General features: G+C 37.8%; 1 protein-coding gene and 1 long non-coding RNA gene across 2 annotated transcripts in view; both read left to right on the top strand.

Moving 5' to 3' along the window:
* Positions 1–14,493, top strand: part of RPAP3 (RNA polymerase II associated protein 3) — a 41,328-nt gene extending 26,835 nt beyond the window's left edge. The window contains exons 11-17 of the mRNA XM_041736654.1: positions 428–498; positions 614–715; positions 7,692–7,924; positions 9,156–9,342; positions 10,151–10,248; positions 10,719–10,819; positions 13,408–14,493. Of these exons, the coding sequence (XP_041592588.1) occupies positions 428–498; positions 614–715; positions 7,692–7,924; positions 9,156–9,342; positions 10,151–10,248; positions 10,719–10,819; positions 13,408–13,493 (878 nt within the window). The 3' untranslated portion in view covers positions 13,494–14,493. The remainder of the gene's footprint in view (positions 1–427; positions 499–613; positions 716–7,691; positions 7,925–9,155; positions 9,343–10,150; positions 10,249–10,718; positions 10,820–13,407) is intronic.
* A 5,792-nt stretch (positions 14,494–20,285) lies between these two features.
* The window catches only part of LOC121479720, a 35,211-nt gene continuing 34,671 nt past the window's right edge, over positions 20,286–20,825 (top strand). Inside the window, exon 1 of the long non-coding RNA XR_005984807.1 lies at positions 20,286–20,416. This is a non-coding gene — a long non-coding RNA (uncharacterized LOC121479720). The remainder of the gene's footprint in view (positions 20,417–20,825) is intronic.

Genomic DNA, 20,825 nt, shown 5'->3' with positions numbered 1-20,825 from the left:
TATTCTAGATTCTCCATATAAATAGAATCATGCAGTATTTGTCCTTTTGTGTCTGGTGTCTTTCACTTAGCATATTGTCTAAGGTTTAAGGCCAGATGATACTCCATTACATGGAATTCTCTTAGATGCTGACTTACATTTGGTGAGTAACCCTGTCATTTTTTTAATAGTGTGAACTTTGGTAAGTTAGAGGACCTCTAGGCTTCAGTTGTATCATTTGGAAAGTGGGGTTGTGATGAGGGTGACATGAAAAGTTGCATAAAGTAACTAGAAGAGCACTCAATGTTTAGCTCTTATTATTGCTCACCTGTTTTCTAGTGTCCTGAGTTAAAACTTCTAGAGATGAACTGGGTTATTAACTAAACGTATCATGTCTTGAACTCTGTATTTTCACTAATTCATTCTACTTCTTAAAAATTCACTTTAGATTTTGAGACTGTTTTACTTTTGGAACCTGGGAATAAGCAAGCAGTAACTGAACTTTCCAAAATTAAAAAGGTAATGTATTCTTTTCACCAAAATATGGCCTTATTTTTTGAAACAGAAACACGTTATCTGTTCTATAATTAACTTGTGAATATTTGGTAGTCATGCTTACAAATTTATTTTCAAGGACTTAATTGAGAAAGGACACTGGGATGATGTTTTTCTTGATTCTACACAAAGGCAAAATGTGATAAAACCTATTGATAATCCATCTCATCTTGGGTCAACTGTAAGTAAAGCACTTTTCTTTCATTTTTTTTTTCCTTTTAATATCAGTTTTTTTTTAAAGATTTTTATTTATTCATGAGAAATAGAGGCAGAGACATAGGTAGAGTGAGAAGCAGGCTCCCTGTGGGGAGCCTGATCGATCCCAGGACCCCAGAATCATGACCTGAGCCAAAGGTAGACACTCAATCACTGAGCCACCCAGTGGCACTGATACAGGCGCCCCTATATCAGTATTATAATAATAAGAGTTGGAAGCAAACTGTTGAATTAATAAACTCGTTTTAGAATCTTTAAAGAATACTCTTAGGATTATTGACATAATAAAATTGGGGGAAATTCAGCTCTTTAGAATTCTGGGATGACTTTTTCAGTGACTTAATTTAGCACTATGAATTTAAAATTTTTTTTTTAAAGATTTTATTTATTTATTCATGAGAGACACACAGAGAGGCAGAGACACAGGCAGAGGGAGAAGCAGGCTCCATGTAGGGAGCCTGACATGGGACTCAATCCTGGGTCTCCAGGATTAGGCCCTGGGCTGAAGGCAGCGCTAAACCGCTGAGCCACCCGGGCTGCCCGAATTTAAACATTCCTATATATTTTCTGATATTAAAGGAATTTGAGGTAGCTTTACATTTTATAATAATTATGTTTAATTTCTAGTACCATTTTCATATGGGATTATGATTCTATTACAATAGCCTTGTATCCTATGTGGGGTTAGATCTAAAATCAGTACCTAAGGTCAACAACAACAGAAATAAGGATGAATGTGATCCACTGCTCAGATCATTTATTGGGTGGAGGTGGTAGGTGTCGTCCCCAGCGCCACCAAGGTGCAGGAGGCAGAGGTGGTTCATAGCCCTGGGTGGTGATGAAGGGGGGGGGGGGCCCATGCAGTAGGACGTGCAGGATGGCCCTGGTAAAGGAGGAGGTCCTCTTGTAACCATATTGACTTGCAGAGCAGAAGTGAAAGCTGTGTTGATATGAGAGACAAAAGAGCCAATAATACCAACATCAGCTGAAACCCAAAAGAGCAGGTGTCAGCACCTGCCACCTTTCCTACCCCACCAGATTCCAAGAGAGCAGGATCACGCCAGAAAACACTCCGTCCCACTGGGTGCCACATACAGCTTGAGGGAGTAGACACCAAGAAGTTAAATTACTGTCACTACAAGTCACTGCCCATGTGTGCGAATGTAGAATGGCAAGGGTTCCATCCTAGAGGATTAACAGAAGTTATAAACTAATAAGGTAGCATATTCCAGACAGGCAGGCATCTGTGTTTAGGATAACCCTACGTCCCTCCTCCTCCGTGGCTGCAGGAGATGGTTATTTGTATGTTGAGAACAAAAAGAATGAGAATAAAAAGCCCATTCTCCACACCTGGTATCATAATCACTGCTATGGAAAAGTTCTACCTGCTAGCCCATGACCACCTTCTTTTGCTTCCCTCCTTGACAAAGGGGACTCTCTCTGGGAGTTCTGTGGCCTCAGAGACCTCTGGGAGATGGAGATTCCTGGAGTTTTGGAGGGAAACTGAGTGTTTTCTGAGAGGAATATGTTGCTTATAAATGTCAGCTAAGCTCAGCTATGTTTATCTTATTAAATTCATAGGTAGGTAGGTCTTATTTTAAATACACCATGAGACACATAGTAATTATGTTTTATGGAAAAAGGCAAAAATTCTAAATAACAGAACAACAGAATAAATAACACAAACGTGTTTTGATTTCTAGTATTAAACTCTAATGATGTATTATGAGAGGCAGTATCAGTTCTAACAGTGACTCAGGGCACAGCAGAAACTGCTCATATGAACGCAGCTGAAGGACTTTGTGCGCATCTGGCCCTGAGGTTAAGTTTTTCTCTCTTCATGACTTCATTTCTAGTGTATGTTTTCTACAAATATGTCAACTCTAACAATTCAGAATATTTTTACCTAGGGTACAACTGGTGGGATTCTGTATAGTACATTTACCAAAGAGATGGAGCAGTGATGAGTTAGGAAATTTCCCTTACCTGAGACCATTCAAAATTGCACAAAGCACACACTGTAAAAAGTTGGAGGGATGGCATCTCACCTTTTCCAGTGGTGAGGATTACCGCAGACATTCTAAACAGGTCGGCCACCTCACTGGAAACAGGAAAGGTGGAAACAACAACGATCCTGCATAGAGGAGTTCTGGAAGGAGTCAGCCAGGCCAAGAGGCTTCAGCATCCAGGGTGGTTTCGTCTTGTTTGTGTTATTCCTAGAAATATATAATCAACTCCCTAAGGTCCTCAGGCTTTTTAAGTACTTTTGGCTTCTGGAGGCATAACCAAGATGACAAGCTGAAAATCGAGAAGCCTGTAGGGTTAAGAGTTTGCACTTTAAAAATAAATAACATAGCAGACATCTCACACAACCCACAAAACAGAGGTAAGACCAGGAGAGAGTGCTGTATAAAAAAGATGATTTCCCAGAAGAAGTACAACTAAAAATGGCCACAGCATTTACCTTGTCCTTCTCTGTGTCCTTGGTAGAGACAGAGCTGCTGTTCCCAGGGGAGAGGCACCAGCTTTTGGATTTCATAAAGGCCCTGGAAGAGATGGAGGTTTATTTTGATTTGCATAGACTATGCAGAAGTAAAACAGACCCTCCTTTCATTTCTCCACTGCCTTAAACTCTCTCCTACTCTCAGGTCCCTGACTGGCAGCAGAGCATTTCCCACATGCTGAGGTGATCCCCAAGGATAAGGGGGTCACCTGTCCTATACTTGATGAAGACACCACAGGACCCTGGCTCAGGTGTTTCCTAACTCATCAAACAACTGCGGGCTGCTTGGGGCTCAGTCAGCTGGGGAGAAAGTCAGAGGTGTGCCTCTTGGCTCAGAGAACCCAGCATATGGTCTTTGTACAATGCACATCTGCAGGAGTGGTGTACATATGCCTTTCTGTAAACCACCTCATTCTTTTTCTGCAAGAAACCTCTGCTTTCCAGCTCAGTATGGGGAAATGACACAGCCCATCATATGTGTGTCCTGAGAAACTTGAGGATGGTTACAGTATCCTCAGCCAGGTTTATCCTTACATTATAAAATACCCAAAACCATATCTACATCTTTAAAAGAAAATTAGCACCTAAGGCAAAACTCTAGTATAAGCAAATTGTCTTTAAAAATATACATTGTACTTTGTTTTTGTACACTGTATTATTTTTCATTAAGTCCAACAAAGCCAGGTTTTTTTCCCTGCAAAAATGTTAGAACGGAAAGTAGCTGGCATGAATTTAGCAATTTGTATTCTGCTGAATCTTTAAAGTTATTACCTAACTTTATACATGTACTTATATATATGATATCAATGGTAGTTTCTAACATTTATATAATGTATACAAAAGAGTAAGTGAGACAAATTAAGATTTAAAAATTAAGTGAACACCCATGAAATCACCAATTAGGTCAAAAATTGAAAAGTGTCAGCTCCAAAATCTCCCTGTGTGCCCCTCACTGGTCATGATCCTCTCTCAGTCTTCTGGAAGTAACTTATGCATGGTGGATGCTTTGAGAGCCTTAACAATTTTATAAGGAAGTCAGAGTAGATATTTTATCTTCCTTTTGCAAAGGAAGAAAGGCAAAGTCTTTTGTCAAGTTCATATTTCAGGTTAGTAACAGAATTTCTTAATTTAATGCTTTTCCTTTTTTTTTTTTAATTTTTAAAGTTTTTATTTATTCAGAGGTGGAGAGAGAGGCAGGCAGAGAGGCAGAGACATAGGCAGAGGGAAAAGCAGGCTCCATGTAGGGAGCCCGATGCGGGACTTGATCCCAGGTCTCCAGGATCACACGCCCCAGGCTGCAGGTGGCGCTAAACCGCTGCGCCACCAGGGCTGCCCAATTTAATGCTTTTCTAGTGTTCTTTTTTTTTTTTTTTTTAATAGGCTCCAGTACCCAACGTAGGGACTCCCAACTCATGACCCTGAGATCTAGAGTTGTGTGCTCTACCGACTGAGCCAGCCAGATGCCCCCCAGTGTTCTTGTTGTGACTTTATTGGATTTTCTGAGACAATGTTTATTTCAGGAGCAGGCATAAATTTAGTTGTTTTTATATATTGTATTTGTTTTCACAGATTATGTTAATGTGCTGCTATTCTTTTCAATAAAGTTTATGTGTTTAATTAAAAATGGTTTTAAAATGGCTTAAGCTTTTACATCTTTGTAAGAGGTTTTCATAAAAGAATAATTCACAAGGTTTAGAAAAGCCTTTAACAAAGGCTTTGTCAGACCTTGTTGTTCGTAATTATAAAAACACAGCCATGTTGTAAATCAAATATCTGTATATGTGATGTCCTGTGGCCAGAATTAGGAGCTTTATTCATTTGTTGGCTTTTCTTCTCCCTCACTTTAAAAATCAATTAATGTTAGTAATTTGAAAATGCAACATGTATTTAAGTCTTCGTGACAAGATCTCAAATAGAACACCTCTCTGCAATGAAGGATCTGGGACACAAACCATTCTGTAAATGATCCCAAACAAAATCAGTATCTTACTAGGAAAGAGGGAAAATTGCTGTTTATTTTTATAATAAAAATGTGGGCATTATTTAAAAAATAGAAGATGCAATTGAACATAATGTTCTTAAGAGTTGATTTGAGCCCCACTTTATAAACTTTGAAATTTTGGGCAAGTTATCTAATCCCTGTGTGATCCTTACTGTTTCTCCTTGAGGATAACTCACAGGTTAGTTTCGATCAAAGGAAATAATATCCATTAATTCTAAGGAAGTTTTAGGTGAAATGAATATGAATTTCTGTCTCAGTCACACATTTGTGAGACAACCTGACCACTGGGGAAAGTGGTTAGGAAAGGGAGGAAGGCCCAGGAAGTGGAGAGTGCCCTAGGAGCACTTGAGTCCATTGAGAGCCTAGGCCAGGGAAGTCTATGTTTCAAGACCAGGATGCTGACATCCTGGGAGTACTTTTGGTGAATCTTCTCTGGAGAGAGTGTAGGAGAACACTGATGTAGATCACACGGGACCCGGGGTTCCCGGGTAGGTGGTAGTAAATGAAGGGTCTCCTGATCTCTGCTGAGTCTCTGCTGAAATGCTTTATTTTGTTTTACTTTCATTTTTCTGTTTTCCTATAGCAAAACTTCACCTTCCTCCTCAGTCCTTTCCTTTCTCTTTCTCCCTGTTTATTTTTCTCTTCCTTTTCTTGAAATAGTCATAATGTAGAGCTAAATAAAATGTTATGCATCTAAATTTTAATTTTGAAAAAGGATTAATCATCATATTTTCTTAAATCTTTCTGTAGTGATACATTTTGTGTTTTATTCCTGCTAACCAGCATACTGTCATCCCCTCATCCCTCCCATCCCTCGGTAGCCCTCAGTAGCTCCCAGTACCCAGTGGTCTACATTTAATAGAGGCCACTGATTAGGAAATTTTTAGATTAAGATCATGTTTACATATCTTGTCAGTAAAAGGATTTGGTTTTACATAGGACTGTATTGATTTAATCCAGTGATTATTGCCTGTCGGAAATTATAGTCTGTTGTGCAGCACTAACACATGCCCATTCTTGGTTAATATCTTCAGAGGAAACTTGCTGTTGAGAGTTCTCAGCAAGGCAAAGGCTTCCGCTTAACATGATTGTGCTTTAACTAGAACTGCTAGTAGGATTCGTTAACAATTTTGCTAATAGCTTTTAAAATTTATGTTCATTCATCCAGTAACGCTCGATTGTTACTGTTAGGTCTTCTCTTAGCTTTGTTAATACAATATCTGGATTTAACACTGATTTTGATATATGTGTCAAAAGTTTTTATATTTACAACTTCTTAATTTAAAATTCAACCATACAGTTGGAATGAGCACTTAGAGTATATTGAAGAAAAGTTTATTAAAAATAATAGTATTATATGTAAACTTCAGAAGAAATTAAACATGTTTGACATTTATAATGATTGAAATAAACAGTGAATCCTAATTGTTTTATTAAATTAGAAACCATTATGGTCAAGTCTTACCAACTTTGTGAATGTATTTGGCAAATCTTTAATCTTAGGCTGGTTTTATCCAGCAGCTACATATTTAGAAAATCTACTTAAGTGTTTTTTGTTTTAAATCCATTTAGGTTTTAACGTTAGTCTGTTTCCTACAGAATACTGGTTATTGCCAGACCTTGTTCTGTTTCCCTTGAGTTAGCCCACTGTAGGTTTGGCCATAATTTTTCTTGGCCTTGTTGCCTCTAGGATAAAGCCCAAACTCCTTGACGTGGTGCACAGCTCTTTTATAAGGTGACTTTAAGCAGCCTTTCGTTTCAGGCTTTATCCCCACCATTCCTCCCCTTGCACTAGCCCCATTGGACTTCTCATCTTTCTACTGACCATGCTGTGCCCTTCCACATTACCATTCATCTGTACTTTATCTGTGAAGACTCTCCTGATGCCAGTGTTTGTCTTCCTTCCTCTGTGTTCTCTTAGTATGTTGTGCTTTCACCTTTTATAGTATGCATCCCATTGCCTTGTAATTATATATACATACATTTCTTTTTTCTTGCATTCAGACTTAACATATGGTGGTAGGTGCTAGGCATCTTTTTTATTATTACTATTAAAGATTTTATTTATTCATGAGAGACAGAGAGAGAGAAGAAGAGACACAGGCAGAGGGAGAAGCAGGCTCCATGCAGGGAGCCCGACGTGGAACTCGATCCTGGGTCTCCAGGATCATGCCCTGGGCTGAAGGCGGTGCTAAACCGCTGAGCCACCCGGGCTGCCCTTTTTTTATTCTTTGTATTCTCAGGGTGTGACTCCTGTCTGTCTAGCCATCAGATTGAATTTACTTAAAACTGTTAGTCTATGAAAATAAAATCTAAGTACATTCTTTAAATATGAAGCAGATGGTAATTGTGAGAACACTGCAACCTTTTAATTTGTGACCCTAAAATAGGAAACCTTTATATGTGGATTTAAAAAATTGATTTTAATTATTTTAGAAACCACTCAAGAAAGTTATTATTGAAGAAACTGGTAATTTGATACAGACTATTGATGTGCCAGAAAGCACTACTGCTGCTCCACAGAGTAATCCTAATCTGGCAAATGGAATAGCAAATGCAGGTGCTCCAAGTAAGAAGAATTCGAGCCAAGATGACCTTTTGCCCACAAGTGATATTCCCAAAGCAAAAGTATTGAAAGTAGAAGAAATCAGTGATACTTCAACCCAGCCGTGAGTAGAAGAAACACTCTTTTTAAGATTGATTTATTTTAAAGAGAGAGAGTGAGGGACAGGGGCAGCAGGAGACGGAGAAGGGGGTCTTATGCAGGTTTTGCACTAAGCATGAGCCTGATGTGGAGCTCAGTCTCACGACCCTTAGATCATGACCTGAGCCTAATCTAAGAGTTGGATGCTTAACTGACTGTGCCACCCAGGTGCCCCAGAAGAAAATTCTTGATACTCATCGAGAATGGTAATAGTTCACTAGAAAATTGATACTACTACCGAGACTTCTGGTTTGTACGTATTACCGTAATTCTTTGAACTGCTCAACTTCACATTCTAGATTTTCTTTTTTATTTGTACTTACCTGGAGGAGAGGTTTTGCTTAAGGTATGATCACTGTTCCTATACCAGAGTGGGGAATTTGGAGGTAAGAAGGTATCTTGAACAAATTGATTTTGTGCATTTTTACTCTGGAACTTCAATATATGCATCTCACTTTTTAATTCAGCAAAAATCTTTAAGGTTTTAAAAGGAAGCTTCATAAATGTAGAATTTATTCATTATTATTCTAGCCACTAATGTTTCAGATTATTTGTGAGCTCTTTAAATTATGTGTAGAATTTTTAGAAATAGTCATGTTTTTGGTTAATGATGAGAATATAAAAGATCTAGATTAATTAGGTTTATTTGGGGATGTTGAAACTTAATTCATACATTCTTGTATTGCCACTCAGCAATCTTACTAAAGTTTTTTTTTTCTAATGTTGAATTTTAGTGATTTTATTTAAAGTGATAGTGATATTTAGTGATTTGGGAAAACACTAAATGGGCAGACCTTTTAAAAAGAGGAAGCATCTCTTGGTATCTTGGAATATCTTTCTTCAAACTTTGATAATTCAGATTTCTGAAAGGCTGAGTTGTGAGTATCTGTGATATGATGTTGTAATGCAGGCTATAGAAATGGTATACTTCAAAAGGTGGCCAGGCTAAATTAGTCCCAACAGATGAGAATAGTCATTACATAGGCAGCATGTGAAAATTGGCAAAAGCATAATCTATTCTTGCCGAAAATATGTTATTACCGGCTGAAAGAATTTACTACATGTAGACTATAAACAGTTACAAAAATATATTAATAAAGTCAGAAATTGAAAACTCACTATTGATGTTTCCTTATGTAAGCTGTAACTATTTATGGTTCTTTTCTAAACTGTTTGATGCCTCTGAAATATTTTAGACCTCAAGTCAAGTTGAAACCGGGTGTATGTCAGTCTTTCCGTGAGAAGATTCCTGTAGACATAGACAGAACACCTGCTCAGTTTGTCACTGCTGCTCTTCCTCCAGTTCCTGCTAACTCCTTCCAGCTTGAATCTGATTTCAGACAACTGAAAAATTCTCCAGATATGCTGTATCAGTATTTGAAGGTAAGGAAGAGGAAGCTAGTAGTTCTAGTTTAAGTAAAAGATCAAAGAGCTTCTTTTGTTACTGTATGATAATAGTACTGTATTTGCTTTTTGAATAATATGATTGTAGAACCCTTGCCTGCTGCATGTATAACCTTGGCCAGACCATTTGAAATATTTGCAACCAGGAAACCTTTGGAAATAGGTTCTGTGTTAAAACTGTGGTAAAATAACTAAATGCTCATTTCAAAAATCCTAACTTAAACTTAATTCTTCATTCTTCAAGATGGGGAAAGAAATTAAAATACACTGAGTGCCTTCCATATGCCCCAAGCACTACTTGCAATATTTAGACCATCATTCTTTTGAAAATGAGCTCTTATTTGCTCCAAGAAAAAGAATCAGATCTTATGAAATTTACCAAATAATGGATCTTAGCATTATCTTTTTCAAGTGTGATTATAGTAATAATCCCTTATAATTTTATATTGCATAGAAAATACACAATTACTTCTAACTACATTATCCTATGTAATTCTGGTTTTTAAACTGTCTAGTTATTTTTATTGCTCCTTGAGAGCTCTCTGAAGTTTCCTGTCTCAGGAAACATGAGATTTTTCTCTGCCTGGAACAGAGTGATTATCTTAGAGTTCCTCTGACTTTCGTTCTTCTATCACAGTTGCATTGCAGTGTGACCTCATTATTATTCAATAAGGACTAGTGCATAATAGTTACTCTTCCCTATATTCCCCTAAGCAATTGTTGCATACATAATATGTGATATGTGAATGTTGCCATGATGTAATTTTCTCTTTATGTCTTTTCCAAGCAAATTGAGCCATCCATGTATCCTAAGTTGTTTCAGAAAAATCTAGATCCAGATGTATTCAACCAAATCATTAAAATTCTACATGACTTTTACATTGAGTAAGTGGAATTTTTTTTGTTATACCTGTGTGTTGTAATGTTATCCTATTTCTAGTGATCTGGCAAAGTCATTTTCCTTGATGTCCTATTATTACCTTCTGTATAGCAAAATTAGCTTGCTAGTAAATTTCACCATTGCAGAAGTTGTGAAGAGGTGCCAAGTACAAGCAAAAAAAAGGGAAATGATTAGGTAGGAGGGAAAAGGACTTTCCAACTTTTTTTTTTTAAAGAAAGGGAGGTGAAGTGACAAATGTGATAGCAAATTAATAAACCTCATATTTAAGAATATTATAATTTCTTCAATTGACTTGATAAAGCTCTTCATTTGAGCCCTTAAAATATAGACAGTATCCAGGGAAAAAGGATAAATGAAGACTTATTTATGTATAATTAGAAATATTATGATAGAAAAACAGGATTGTGTGAGCTACTTTTAATTAACCATTTGTTTTATATTTGGATTATTTCAGGAAAGAAGAGCCATCACTCATCTTTGAAATCTTACAAAAACTTTCTGAACTAAAAAGGTTTGATATGGCAGTGATGTTTATGTCAGAACCTGAGAAAAAAAGTAAGTTCTGTGAAGAAAGCTTTTCCAGATCTCTTTATGACATGTTCCTTTATTTACTCGGCACATGATAGTGGACATTTACTGAATATTTACTGTGTATAAGATACAGTTAAATTTAAATTACAATTAAGTTAAATTGAATTAAAGTTACATAAAATCAAATCTTTGAATCTTGACAGCAGCATTATGAGGTAAAGGTGTGATTATCAATTCCCTTTTACAAAGGTGGAAACTGAGGCACAGAGAGGTAAGGATCCTGACCAAGGTCACCTAGGTAGGAAGCCAGACCCAGGATTTAAACTTATACAGTCTGGCTTTATAGTCTGGACTCTACTACTTGACAATGCCTTAAAGTGTAATGGTTGAGAGCTTGCTGTCGTGGAACATGTGAAGGGTACCTCCCACAGAAACATGTCACTGGGCATGGGTGCAGGGAGGTCTACCCCATTCTTTGAGAGCCCATTTCCTTGTGTATATTTGATTGAAGCTGAATCCTCAAAGAAGTACAGGAGCCTGCTAAATGAAAGGAGTAGGGAAGAGTTTTAGACCCTGGGAATGATGTATGCAGAAGTTCAGAGGCAGGAAAGAGCAGATTGACTTCAGAAAATTAAAAGAAGGGCAGCCCGGGTGGCTCAGCGGTTTAGCACCACCTTCAGCCAAGGGCCTGATCCTAGAGACCCGGGATCAAGTCCCACATTGGGCTCCCTGCATGGAGCCTGCTCTTCTCCCTCCGCCTGTGTCTCTGCCTCTCTCTCTCTCTCTCTCTCTCTCTGTGTTTCTCATGAATAAATAAATAAAAATCTTAAAAAAAAAAAGAAAAAAGAAAATTAAAAGAAGTACAGTGCAGCTGGATTGTAGAGTCGGGGGGAGAATTGGCAGTGATGAGCCTGCAGAATTATACTCCCTGTTTATTTCTGCAGCACGGTCTTTCCCGTGAAGTGTCAGTTTAGGGAAACCTTAGGTAAAATCAAACTGTGCAGGAACTTCAATTACTAAGAGTTTTGGGCTTTACGCTAGTTTTAGAAAAAAGAAAAATTATTAGAATGCAAGAGTACCAGGTTTTTAGTTTTAAAAATAGCAGAAACCATTTTCATTTGTCTCCTAGACTAAACATACTCTGGCTCCTTCTCTTGTTTCTTTATGTTTCTAGCAGCAATAGTGAATGAGTCTGAATTACTAAGAAAAATATATGCTACATTATACTTAAGAGAAGTGGACATGTCATTTTACATAAGTTTTTAAAATAGAGTTTAAACTAAAAGATGTTTCTGTTTTATCTTTACTCGGAAACAGTCCCTGAAGTTTTCTGAAAAATACTAGCTTCTCTTGTTACAATTTTAACAGCTTTTACTACCTTTTTTCAATTACTCTGCTCTACCACACAGACTTTATATTTTTTGGTATACCAAGCTGGTAAACTTATTGGCCTTCAAGTGCTTTTCATTTGGCCGTTTCCTCAGCCTAGGATATCTTCCCCTTGCCTGCTTCTTCATTTCATTCAGTTTCCACCTAAGAGTTACCACCTTGGAGATACTTTTCCTCCACAGACCTACTCAGAATAACTGCCTGCCTCCCTTTATCACCCTCTGGCTTATTACCCTTCTTTATTTTTCTTCATAATATGTAACTAGCTGCAAATATTTCATATATTTGTTTATTGTTTCTCTTTCCCTTAATAGAATGAAAACTCCATGAGAGCAGGAACTTTGTGTACCTTGTTCTTAGTGCTTAGTGCATAGCAACCTGTCAGTGTGAATCACTGAATAAAGGAATTTCTTGCTACTGTCATGTGCTAAGTACAGATGTACTAAAGAATGTGAATTGGTTCGTTAGACTGGCGTACAGCAGTACTGCCTTGGTGGGGTGACCATTATCAGTTGAGCTAAACAGGGGGAGCACCTGGAATGGTTCCTGGACTGTAACTAAGCATTCAGTCGCTGTTTGCTGTTGTTACTTTCCTTATCATTAACGACCAGTAGCCAGTGTTCATGTTGAATTATAGAGTTTCCTAAAGTGTTGAGTGTGGACCATTCAGTGGTAGGAAAGGTGTTTTATAAGCAAGTTCTGTTTTATTTTTAATAGTTATATATATTATTGGATATTATAAAAATGTATAGCTAACATGATTTTGTAAATGTTATTACTAAGTTTCCATTTACAGTAGTGGGTACAAAATTTTCTTCTAAGATAAAATGGTTTCAGTTTGAAAAACAGTTAATTAAAATATTAAGTAAATATAGCTGTTACAAAGGGCAAAAATGTTTAAGGTAGTATAGAATGAATTAAGTTTAATCTGCAAGATTAATGTTATTGAGAAAGTAGGGAAAATATTTTAACAAAATATTTTGGTAAGAAACATTACATGTATAATTTTCTCAGATTAGCTATTTAAATATCTGAAGTAAATAAATAAATAAATATCTGAAGTAGAATTTATAAATAATCCTAATGGTTATTGCTTTAAAATATAAAAGTTTTTTTTTAAATATAGAAGGTTTTATTTGACAAGTCAGATTATTCTCTTTAAATTTCAATTCACTTAGTTTTTATAAAATGAAGATTAAAATGAAATTTTTTTCTTTTTTCAGTTGCACATGTTTTGTTCAATCACATAGACAAATCAGGATTGAAGGATAAGTCTATTGAAGAACTCAAGAAAAGATATGGTGGTTGATTTTCATTTTTACTGTGAAATTACTGTCTTTGACTTTCATGTAAATTTTTTAATTGAAAATAAAGTATTTTGCTTTTTAAGAAAATGAATCATACAGGAAAAGATTATCTTTAGGCACAGTTTAATTAACTGTACAGTGAGTCAAGTCATGAGAAATGTACTCAAGTGAACTATTTATAAGTCATTTTCCAAAAATAAAAATACAATGATGTATACTTGTAAAGTTCAGTATTTTATGTCATTTCAAATTTTGAATCTAGATGCATTCTTCAGTGTCTGTAATCTTAACATTATTTTTATATTTTCATAAGTTTTTGTAGCCACAAGACAAGGTTGCTTCATTAGCATATGAATAAAGTTATAGTTGTATAGCGATTGTTAAGTAGATAAACAGATTTTTTAAAAAATAATATCATTGGGCTAGTTTACTAACATAGAACTATTTAGTTGCAGGATGTGTATTTTTAGTATTTACATTGAATGGAGACCTAACTATACTCTTTAAATTGGCTTACTTCAAGAGTCATAGCATCCTTATATTTTCATCCTGCAGTTTTTTTCCCTCATGATATTCACATTATATGTCATCTAAAGGCATATAATAATCTAAAGCAAAGTGGAAAATTTTTAAATCTGGGACTGCCTAAAGTAGTAATTAGCATATAGCTTATGGATATATATTGTGTATGAGTGTGGTGTCTGTAAAACTTTGGAAAGCAGAACTAAAATTCTTCTCATTCTTGTTTTGCATAGTACCTGGCACAGCCCTTTTTTGCACATAGTTAGGCGCTAATTGATATTTATATAATTTAATTGAATTTAACTTAGGAATCAACTTCAGTAAATGTCTAAAATAGCACATTGCAAATTTTGGGGCTGCTGTAAATGTTGTTAAAACCAAGCTAATTTTAGAGGCTACCAGGTTGTTAAAATATTAGGTCACAATCCTCTAGCTGTTATCAGTATCAATAAGACTGTCAAATATAAGACTTTTATTTTATTCTCTTGGTTATTTTTGTTGCATCATATGTACGCTGAAAATTGCTTGAGTAATAATCTATTTACAAAGAAAATTTCCCTAATTCATGGTATAAATTATTGAAATGATCATAACTTGTATAGCTTCAGTATTTTACAATGCACTTAGCATAGAGTTTGTTAGTGTTATGCTTTGCTAAATGTATCATGGCATATGAAAAGGTAATAAAATTGAGCCTTTTATCTATAGCTTATACATGAGCTATAAGTATTGAATTTTGAATGACTTGAATTTTTCTCAAGTCATTAAATAAATTGATTTTATACAGAAAAACTTTCCAAAGGCAAGAAAGTTCTTTCATCTATTTTCTTATGTGATCCTTAGAAGAAACTTACAAAGTAGTCAGGGCAGGTAGTGTGATTGCCATTTTTTTTAAGTTTTTAGTTTTAATTCCAGTATAGTCATCATATAGTATTATATTAGTTTCAGGTGTATAATATAGTGGTTCAGCTTTTCTGTACATTACTCAGTGCTCATCATGATTAGTGTACTCTTGATTCCCTTCACCTGTCTCCCCCATCCTCATACCCACCTCCCCTTTGGTAAACAGTTTATTCTCCATAGTTAAGAGTCTGTTTCTTGGTTTGTCTCTCTCTCTCTCTCTTTTTTTTCTCTTGCTCATTTATTTCGTTTCTTAAATTCCACATATGAATCAGATCATATGTCATTTGTCATTTGTCTTTCTCTGACTCATTATTATTAGCACAATGCTGTCTCCATCTGTCACTTCAAATGGCAAGATTTTATTCTTTTTGATGGCTGAACAGTAGTATTCCAGTGTATACATATACCACCTCTCCTTTATCCATTCATCTATTGCTGACTGATTGCTATTTTTAACATAAGAGATTCAGAGGGTCATTACAGAGCTAGAAAACAGCAAGACAGGTTCAAAATGTGCTGTCTTCTACTTGTAGTCTGCAGCTCTTTGAACTCCTCCAAGCTGCAGTATTTATTATTTCTGTGAAGACTGGACAGAAGTATAGATCCCAAGATATACTTTAGACTTTGCATTAATTATTATTACTGTTTTTTCTTGTTAACCTATTTTTCTCCAGAGACAATTTCACATTAGTGATTAAGACACAAAAGGATTTGGAATCAGACTTCTCATATTTGAATTCTGGCTTCAAATAGCTTTAGGGCCTCGGACCAATCACTTCTTTGTGCTTTGGTTTCCTAAGCTGGGAGTTGGCATACTGATCCTTTCTACCTCATCAGATGACTGGGAGGATTAAAGGAATGGACACCTTTGTGTTTGCAACAGCGCTCAGATACATAGTAAGCACTTACTAAGTTACTCTTGTTATATTACTACAGTTACCCTCCTGTCCTAAAAGTTGTTGAAATAAAGTATAGTCTTTAGGGAAATATCATATTGTAGCCTTACTGCAAAATAGCACTATGGTAAAGAGAATCATTTTGTCTACTCACATGACCTGAGTGTACATCCTATTTGCACTGAACTAGCTTGTGACTTTGGACACATTGCTCAACCTCCTTAAGCCTCAGTTTCCTCTTACATAAAATTAGAAAAATAGTAAGTGCCTACTTCAAAGATTCTTGGAAAGATAAAAGTGCTAATACATATAAGCATTTATTACAGTGCCTGCTACATAGCGCTGAGTTATTTTGGTTGATAGTAATGTCATTAATTGACGTAAAGATACAAAAGCAGGACTTTCCCAAGTGATCTCTTTCTAAAAATGTAGTTCTTCACTGTAATACTTGATAGCATCATTTAAATCATTATTGCATGATTGACAGAAATACCATGCCTACCATTTATTGGCTTCCTCCCAGTCTTTTGTTTTATTTGCATTACTTTCGACAAATGGGTAAAGTATACCCAAGTCCTCACTATTTCAGTAATTCGTGCTGATGCATTTGAGAAGGATTTTACTCCCGACCTACAAATCTGTAATCTGTGTTAACAGAAGGCATTTCTGAACACCGTACCAAAGCTCAGATTACATTTTTACATTTTCTTAATGTTTGACCTTTGTCAGAGAATTCTGTTTAAAGTGACATTAAAAAAATTTGATGTTAATGAAACTTTTGTTTGATTCTTTCATTCATTTATTAATTTAACAAGTATTTATTGAGTGCACTTGTAATGCCAGGCACTAAAAATGGATTTTACCTTCACAAAGCTTAAAGTGGCATTGGAGGATACAAAGAAACAGTATGATAAATGCTATGACAGGTAGTGCCAGTGGGTCATGGGAAATAGCAGGAATGGCCAATGCCAAATACAAGACATGTTTGACAAGCTTTAATTTGGAGCATGGAGTGGGAGCTTAGATAGTAGTAAGAAATGCAGAGCCAAGATGATAGACATCTGGATTTATCATGAGGGAGCTGGCAAACTAGTGATGGTTGATACAGAGGAGTGAGTCTCAAATATGATTTTTGTCAAGTTTACTTTGGCTGCTGTGGGAAGAACAGCTGCATGGGGACACTGGAATCGGGATCTTGTGGATGGGATCTTGCCTTTTTGGGTAATTAAGGCAAGAGATTATGATATTCTGAACTAGAGTATTCTGAACCTAGCCATAAGAGGGAGAGGGCTTACCTCCAGGGAGCACCTGTTCACACTGTCTAGTGAATGGCACACCTGGATACTGTGTGAATGCTTCCAGAGAATGCAACATCTTGACCTGGTGTGGACTGGGTATTTGGGTGATACATAAGTTGGGAAGCAGAAGGAAGCATTAAAGACCATGCCCAGAATTTTTTCCCAGGGGATGGTGGTTTCATTTACTGAGTAGAGACCACAGAGGGTGACAGGGGACTAAACACTAAGGAAAGCGAGATGGAGCTTCTACCCTCAGGTAACTCCCAGTGTAGTAGCTAGGGAGTCATGAACCAGCAGCTGTACAGTGTTCTGAGTGTCCTGGTAGAGGTTCAGAGAGGGCATCGAGGGGACAGAGGGGACAGCTCTGAATCAGGGTGGGACAGGGTAGGAGGAGGCACAGAGGGTGATAGGAGACTTGATGTACGAGAATGATGGTCCAGGTGCACGGCTGGGAGGGCAAGTGTCTAGGCAGAGGGATTGGCATAGCTGAAGGTCATGTGACGTGGTCAGGAGCACCTTGATTTGCCCTGGGGGTTTTAAACAATTCCATACATTATGGGAGGTGACAAGCGGGAGAGAGAGTCTGAGTTGATTGACTACGTTTTCCTTTCATTTTTCACTCATTTTTCATGCAAGCACATCCTGACTCCGTACTAGATTTTAAGCTAAATGAAAGTCCTGATGTTGTCTTATATGTTGTTGGTGCTAGCATTGGCCTTGTTTAAGACAGAGGCTGAGTTCATGTTTTTGATGGATCTATGTTGTTATTGGTGCATTTCTTCTCACTGTGATTATTTATTTCCCTTAATCTGTCTTCATGGTCTTTTAATTGTCTGTCTCTTTTTTCCTCAGTTTCCCTCTTTGCCATCAACTTTTCTTCTATGTCACTCACTCGTTCTTCCACCTCGTTAACCCTTGTCATTAGGACTTCTAGTTTGGATTGCATCTCATTCAATTGATTTTTAATTTCTGCCTGATTGGATCTAAATTCTGCAGTCATGAAGTCTCTTGAGTCCTTTATGCTTTTTTCTAGAGCCACCAGTAGCTGTATAATAGTGCTTCTGAATTGGCTTTCTGACATTGAATTGTAATCCAGATTTTGTAACTCTGTGGGAGAGAGGACTGTTTCTGATTCTTTCTTTTGAGGTGAGGTTTTCCTTCTAGTCATTTTGCTCAGTGCAGAGTGGCCAAAAACAAGTTGTATTGGGAAAAGGAGAAAAAGAGAGAGAAGGAAAGAAAAGAGAAAAGGAAAAAAGGAAGAAAAAAGGAAAAAAGAAAAAAAAAACGAAAGGAAAGAAAAGGGGTGGGGGAAGCAAACAAATCAAAGAAAAAAAAAACAAAAAAAAAAAAAGAAAGAAAAAAAAAACATGGGGCAGTATCTTCTGATTCTGTATACTTTAAGTCCCTTGACTTCCCCTGCTTGTCCGTCCAGCGCCCTTAGGGAGCTCGGGGCACTCTCCTGGGCGCGCAGGTGCCTGTTAATGTCCCAGGGAGCCCGAGGGCATCCCCGCTCTCCTGGGTCCTGCTCTAACTCCCTGCAAGCCCCTTCCCGCCCGGGAAGGTTGGTGCAGCTCCTGCTTCTCCGGTCGGGGCTCTCCTGTCCTGGGGACATTCTCGCGGGGCCCCTCCCCCTTGGAGGCCTTTTGTTTCTTTATCCCCCCCCCCCCCCCCCCCCCCCCCCCCCCCCCCCGTCCTCCTACCTTGATAGAAGCGCTAACTCTTCTCACTGTAGCATTCCAGCTGGCCTCTCTTTAAATCTCAAGCCGAATTCATAGATTTTCAGGATGATTTGAAGGTTTTCTAGGTAACTTGATAGAAGCGCTAACTCTTCTCACTGTAGCATTCCAGCTGGCCTCTCTTTAAATCTCAAGCCGAATTCATAGATTTTCAGGATGATTTGAAGGTTTTCTAGGTAATTTGGTGGGGACTGGTGACTTGGGGACCCTACTCTTCCACCATCTTGCCCCTCCTCCCCACTGTGATTATTTAATGTAGGACCCACAAATCACACAAATCCTGGGTCTAGGGAGCTACAGATGTATCAAAGCATTTGCTAAGCAGTGGGTTTCTCAGTAAGATTCAGTGATACTGAAACAACTCCATGAAGAAATTTTTGATTTGTTTCATTGTATGCCATCTCCTCCTTTCTCTTGGGGCTGCTGCTGCTATGGCTTGGGTGGCAAATGTTTCACAACAGCTAATCTTTCAGAGGAAAAGAAACCTTGTTTTCATACTTTTAAAAAGCTGAAATGGTGTGGAAAGTTGACTTTCAGGAGCTTTGCTTTTGAAAAAGATGTGAGAGATTCAGTTTTTCTAAAGTTACGAAGCAGGTGGCATTAAAAAAAATGAAGCAAAACTTCTGATTCACTAGATAATTACACTATTCACAACTTCTTAGAGAAATCAGTTGAAAAGGAGAAGGAAAATGAAGCTGTACATAGTATTCCAAAATCAGTTTGATTATATTTTGTCAAGTAATAATTTGGGGCAACCAAAGGACTTGATCAGTAATCCTTTTTAACATGATTGTTTGAGTTATATACGGGTTTAAAAATTCAATTATATTCCCCTGAAGCATGGGAATTGGAAAGCTTCACGTTAAATGAGCCCTAACAACAGCCTGTCTAGCCATAGACTTCTAACAAGATGGAGCACTTCTTTTAGGTTTATACAGCAGGCTGTGCGCATTCCTGTTTCAAACCTGCTAGCGAGGGGTCTGAATTCTACATCCCTGTCTTGGAAATGGCTGCTCCTAAAGTAGGAGCACCTCAGGTATCTGGAAACCTTCATTAGCTGATGCTCACTATGAATTTGAAATTAAGCAAAGAAGACCTTTGGGTAATTTTATTCAATAAGTGTTACTTATCTGTATTTATCTTAAAATATCCATATTTAATTACAGAGAGACAAAAAGACACACACACGCACCCTGCCAACAACACAACTAAAGCTTGTATGTGTGAACAGCCCTGTCCTGGTGTCTCACTGGACACAGCTGTGGAGGGCACTGCAGATCCGAGGTGCAGAGGGCTTGGTCTCTGTGTGTCTGGCTGCCGTGCTGCCTCCCCCCCCCCCACCCCAGGCACACGTCCAAGGGGAGCATATCTAAGAAGACACTCCTTTAGTTGTTGTTCACCTCTGATTGCAGCCAGTTAGGCGAACCTGGGAGGTCAAACACAGTTCCCTGTCGCTCACGGATTCAGGACTGTGATTTTGCAGTGACCGGTACTGTGTTGGCCGCAAAGCCAGTGAGGCTGTGTGTGATGAGAGACCCAGCGGAGGGACCTGATGATTCCGGAGCTGGAGGTACAGGGCAAAGCAGGGAAGACTGGGTGGAGGAGGTGGGCTCTTGAGCAGCCTGGAAGGGCACAGAGGATCTAGTCGGGTGGAAGAGGGGTGACAGCGTCCTGGGTGACAGCGACCTTACTGCCAGGGGTTGCAGATGGACGATAAAGTGGTGGAATGGAAACTGCTGTGACAGTTCCCGGAAAGCACAGCAAGGTCCAGTCCTGTTCCCTCTGGAGATACCTTGGGTGAACAGTAAGTAGTAGAGTTGTCAGCCGGTGGTTGTCCTGGAAGCTCTTGTATTTCCTATGAGGACACTGCAGCATTTGAACTTCACGTTTTTGAGATACCAGCCTGAGGAGTCCGAGAAGAAAAATCAAAGGAAGCAGACAGTCATGCCAACGACATGGATAAAACTATAAACCTACCT

The sequence above is a fragment of the Vulpes lagopus genome, chromosome 21 (genome assembly GCF_018345385.1).
Source record: "Vulpes lagopus strain Blue_001 chromosome 21, ASM1834538v1, whole genome shotgun sequence".
Lineage (NCBI taxonomy): Eukaryota > Metazoa > Chordata > Mammalia > Carnivora > Canidae > Vulpes > Vulpes lagopus.
Note: the sequence above shows the minus strand (reverse complement) of the source record. Positions and strands in the feature narration are given on the sequence as shown.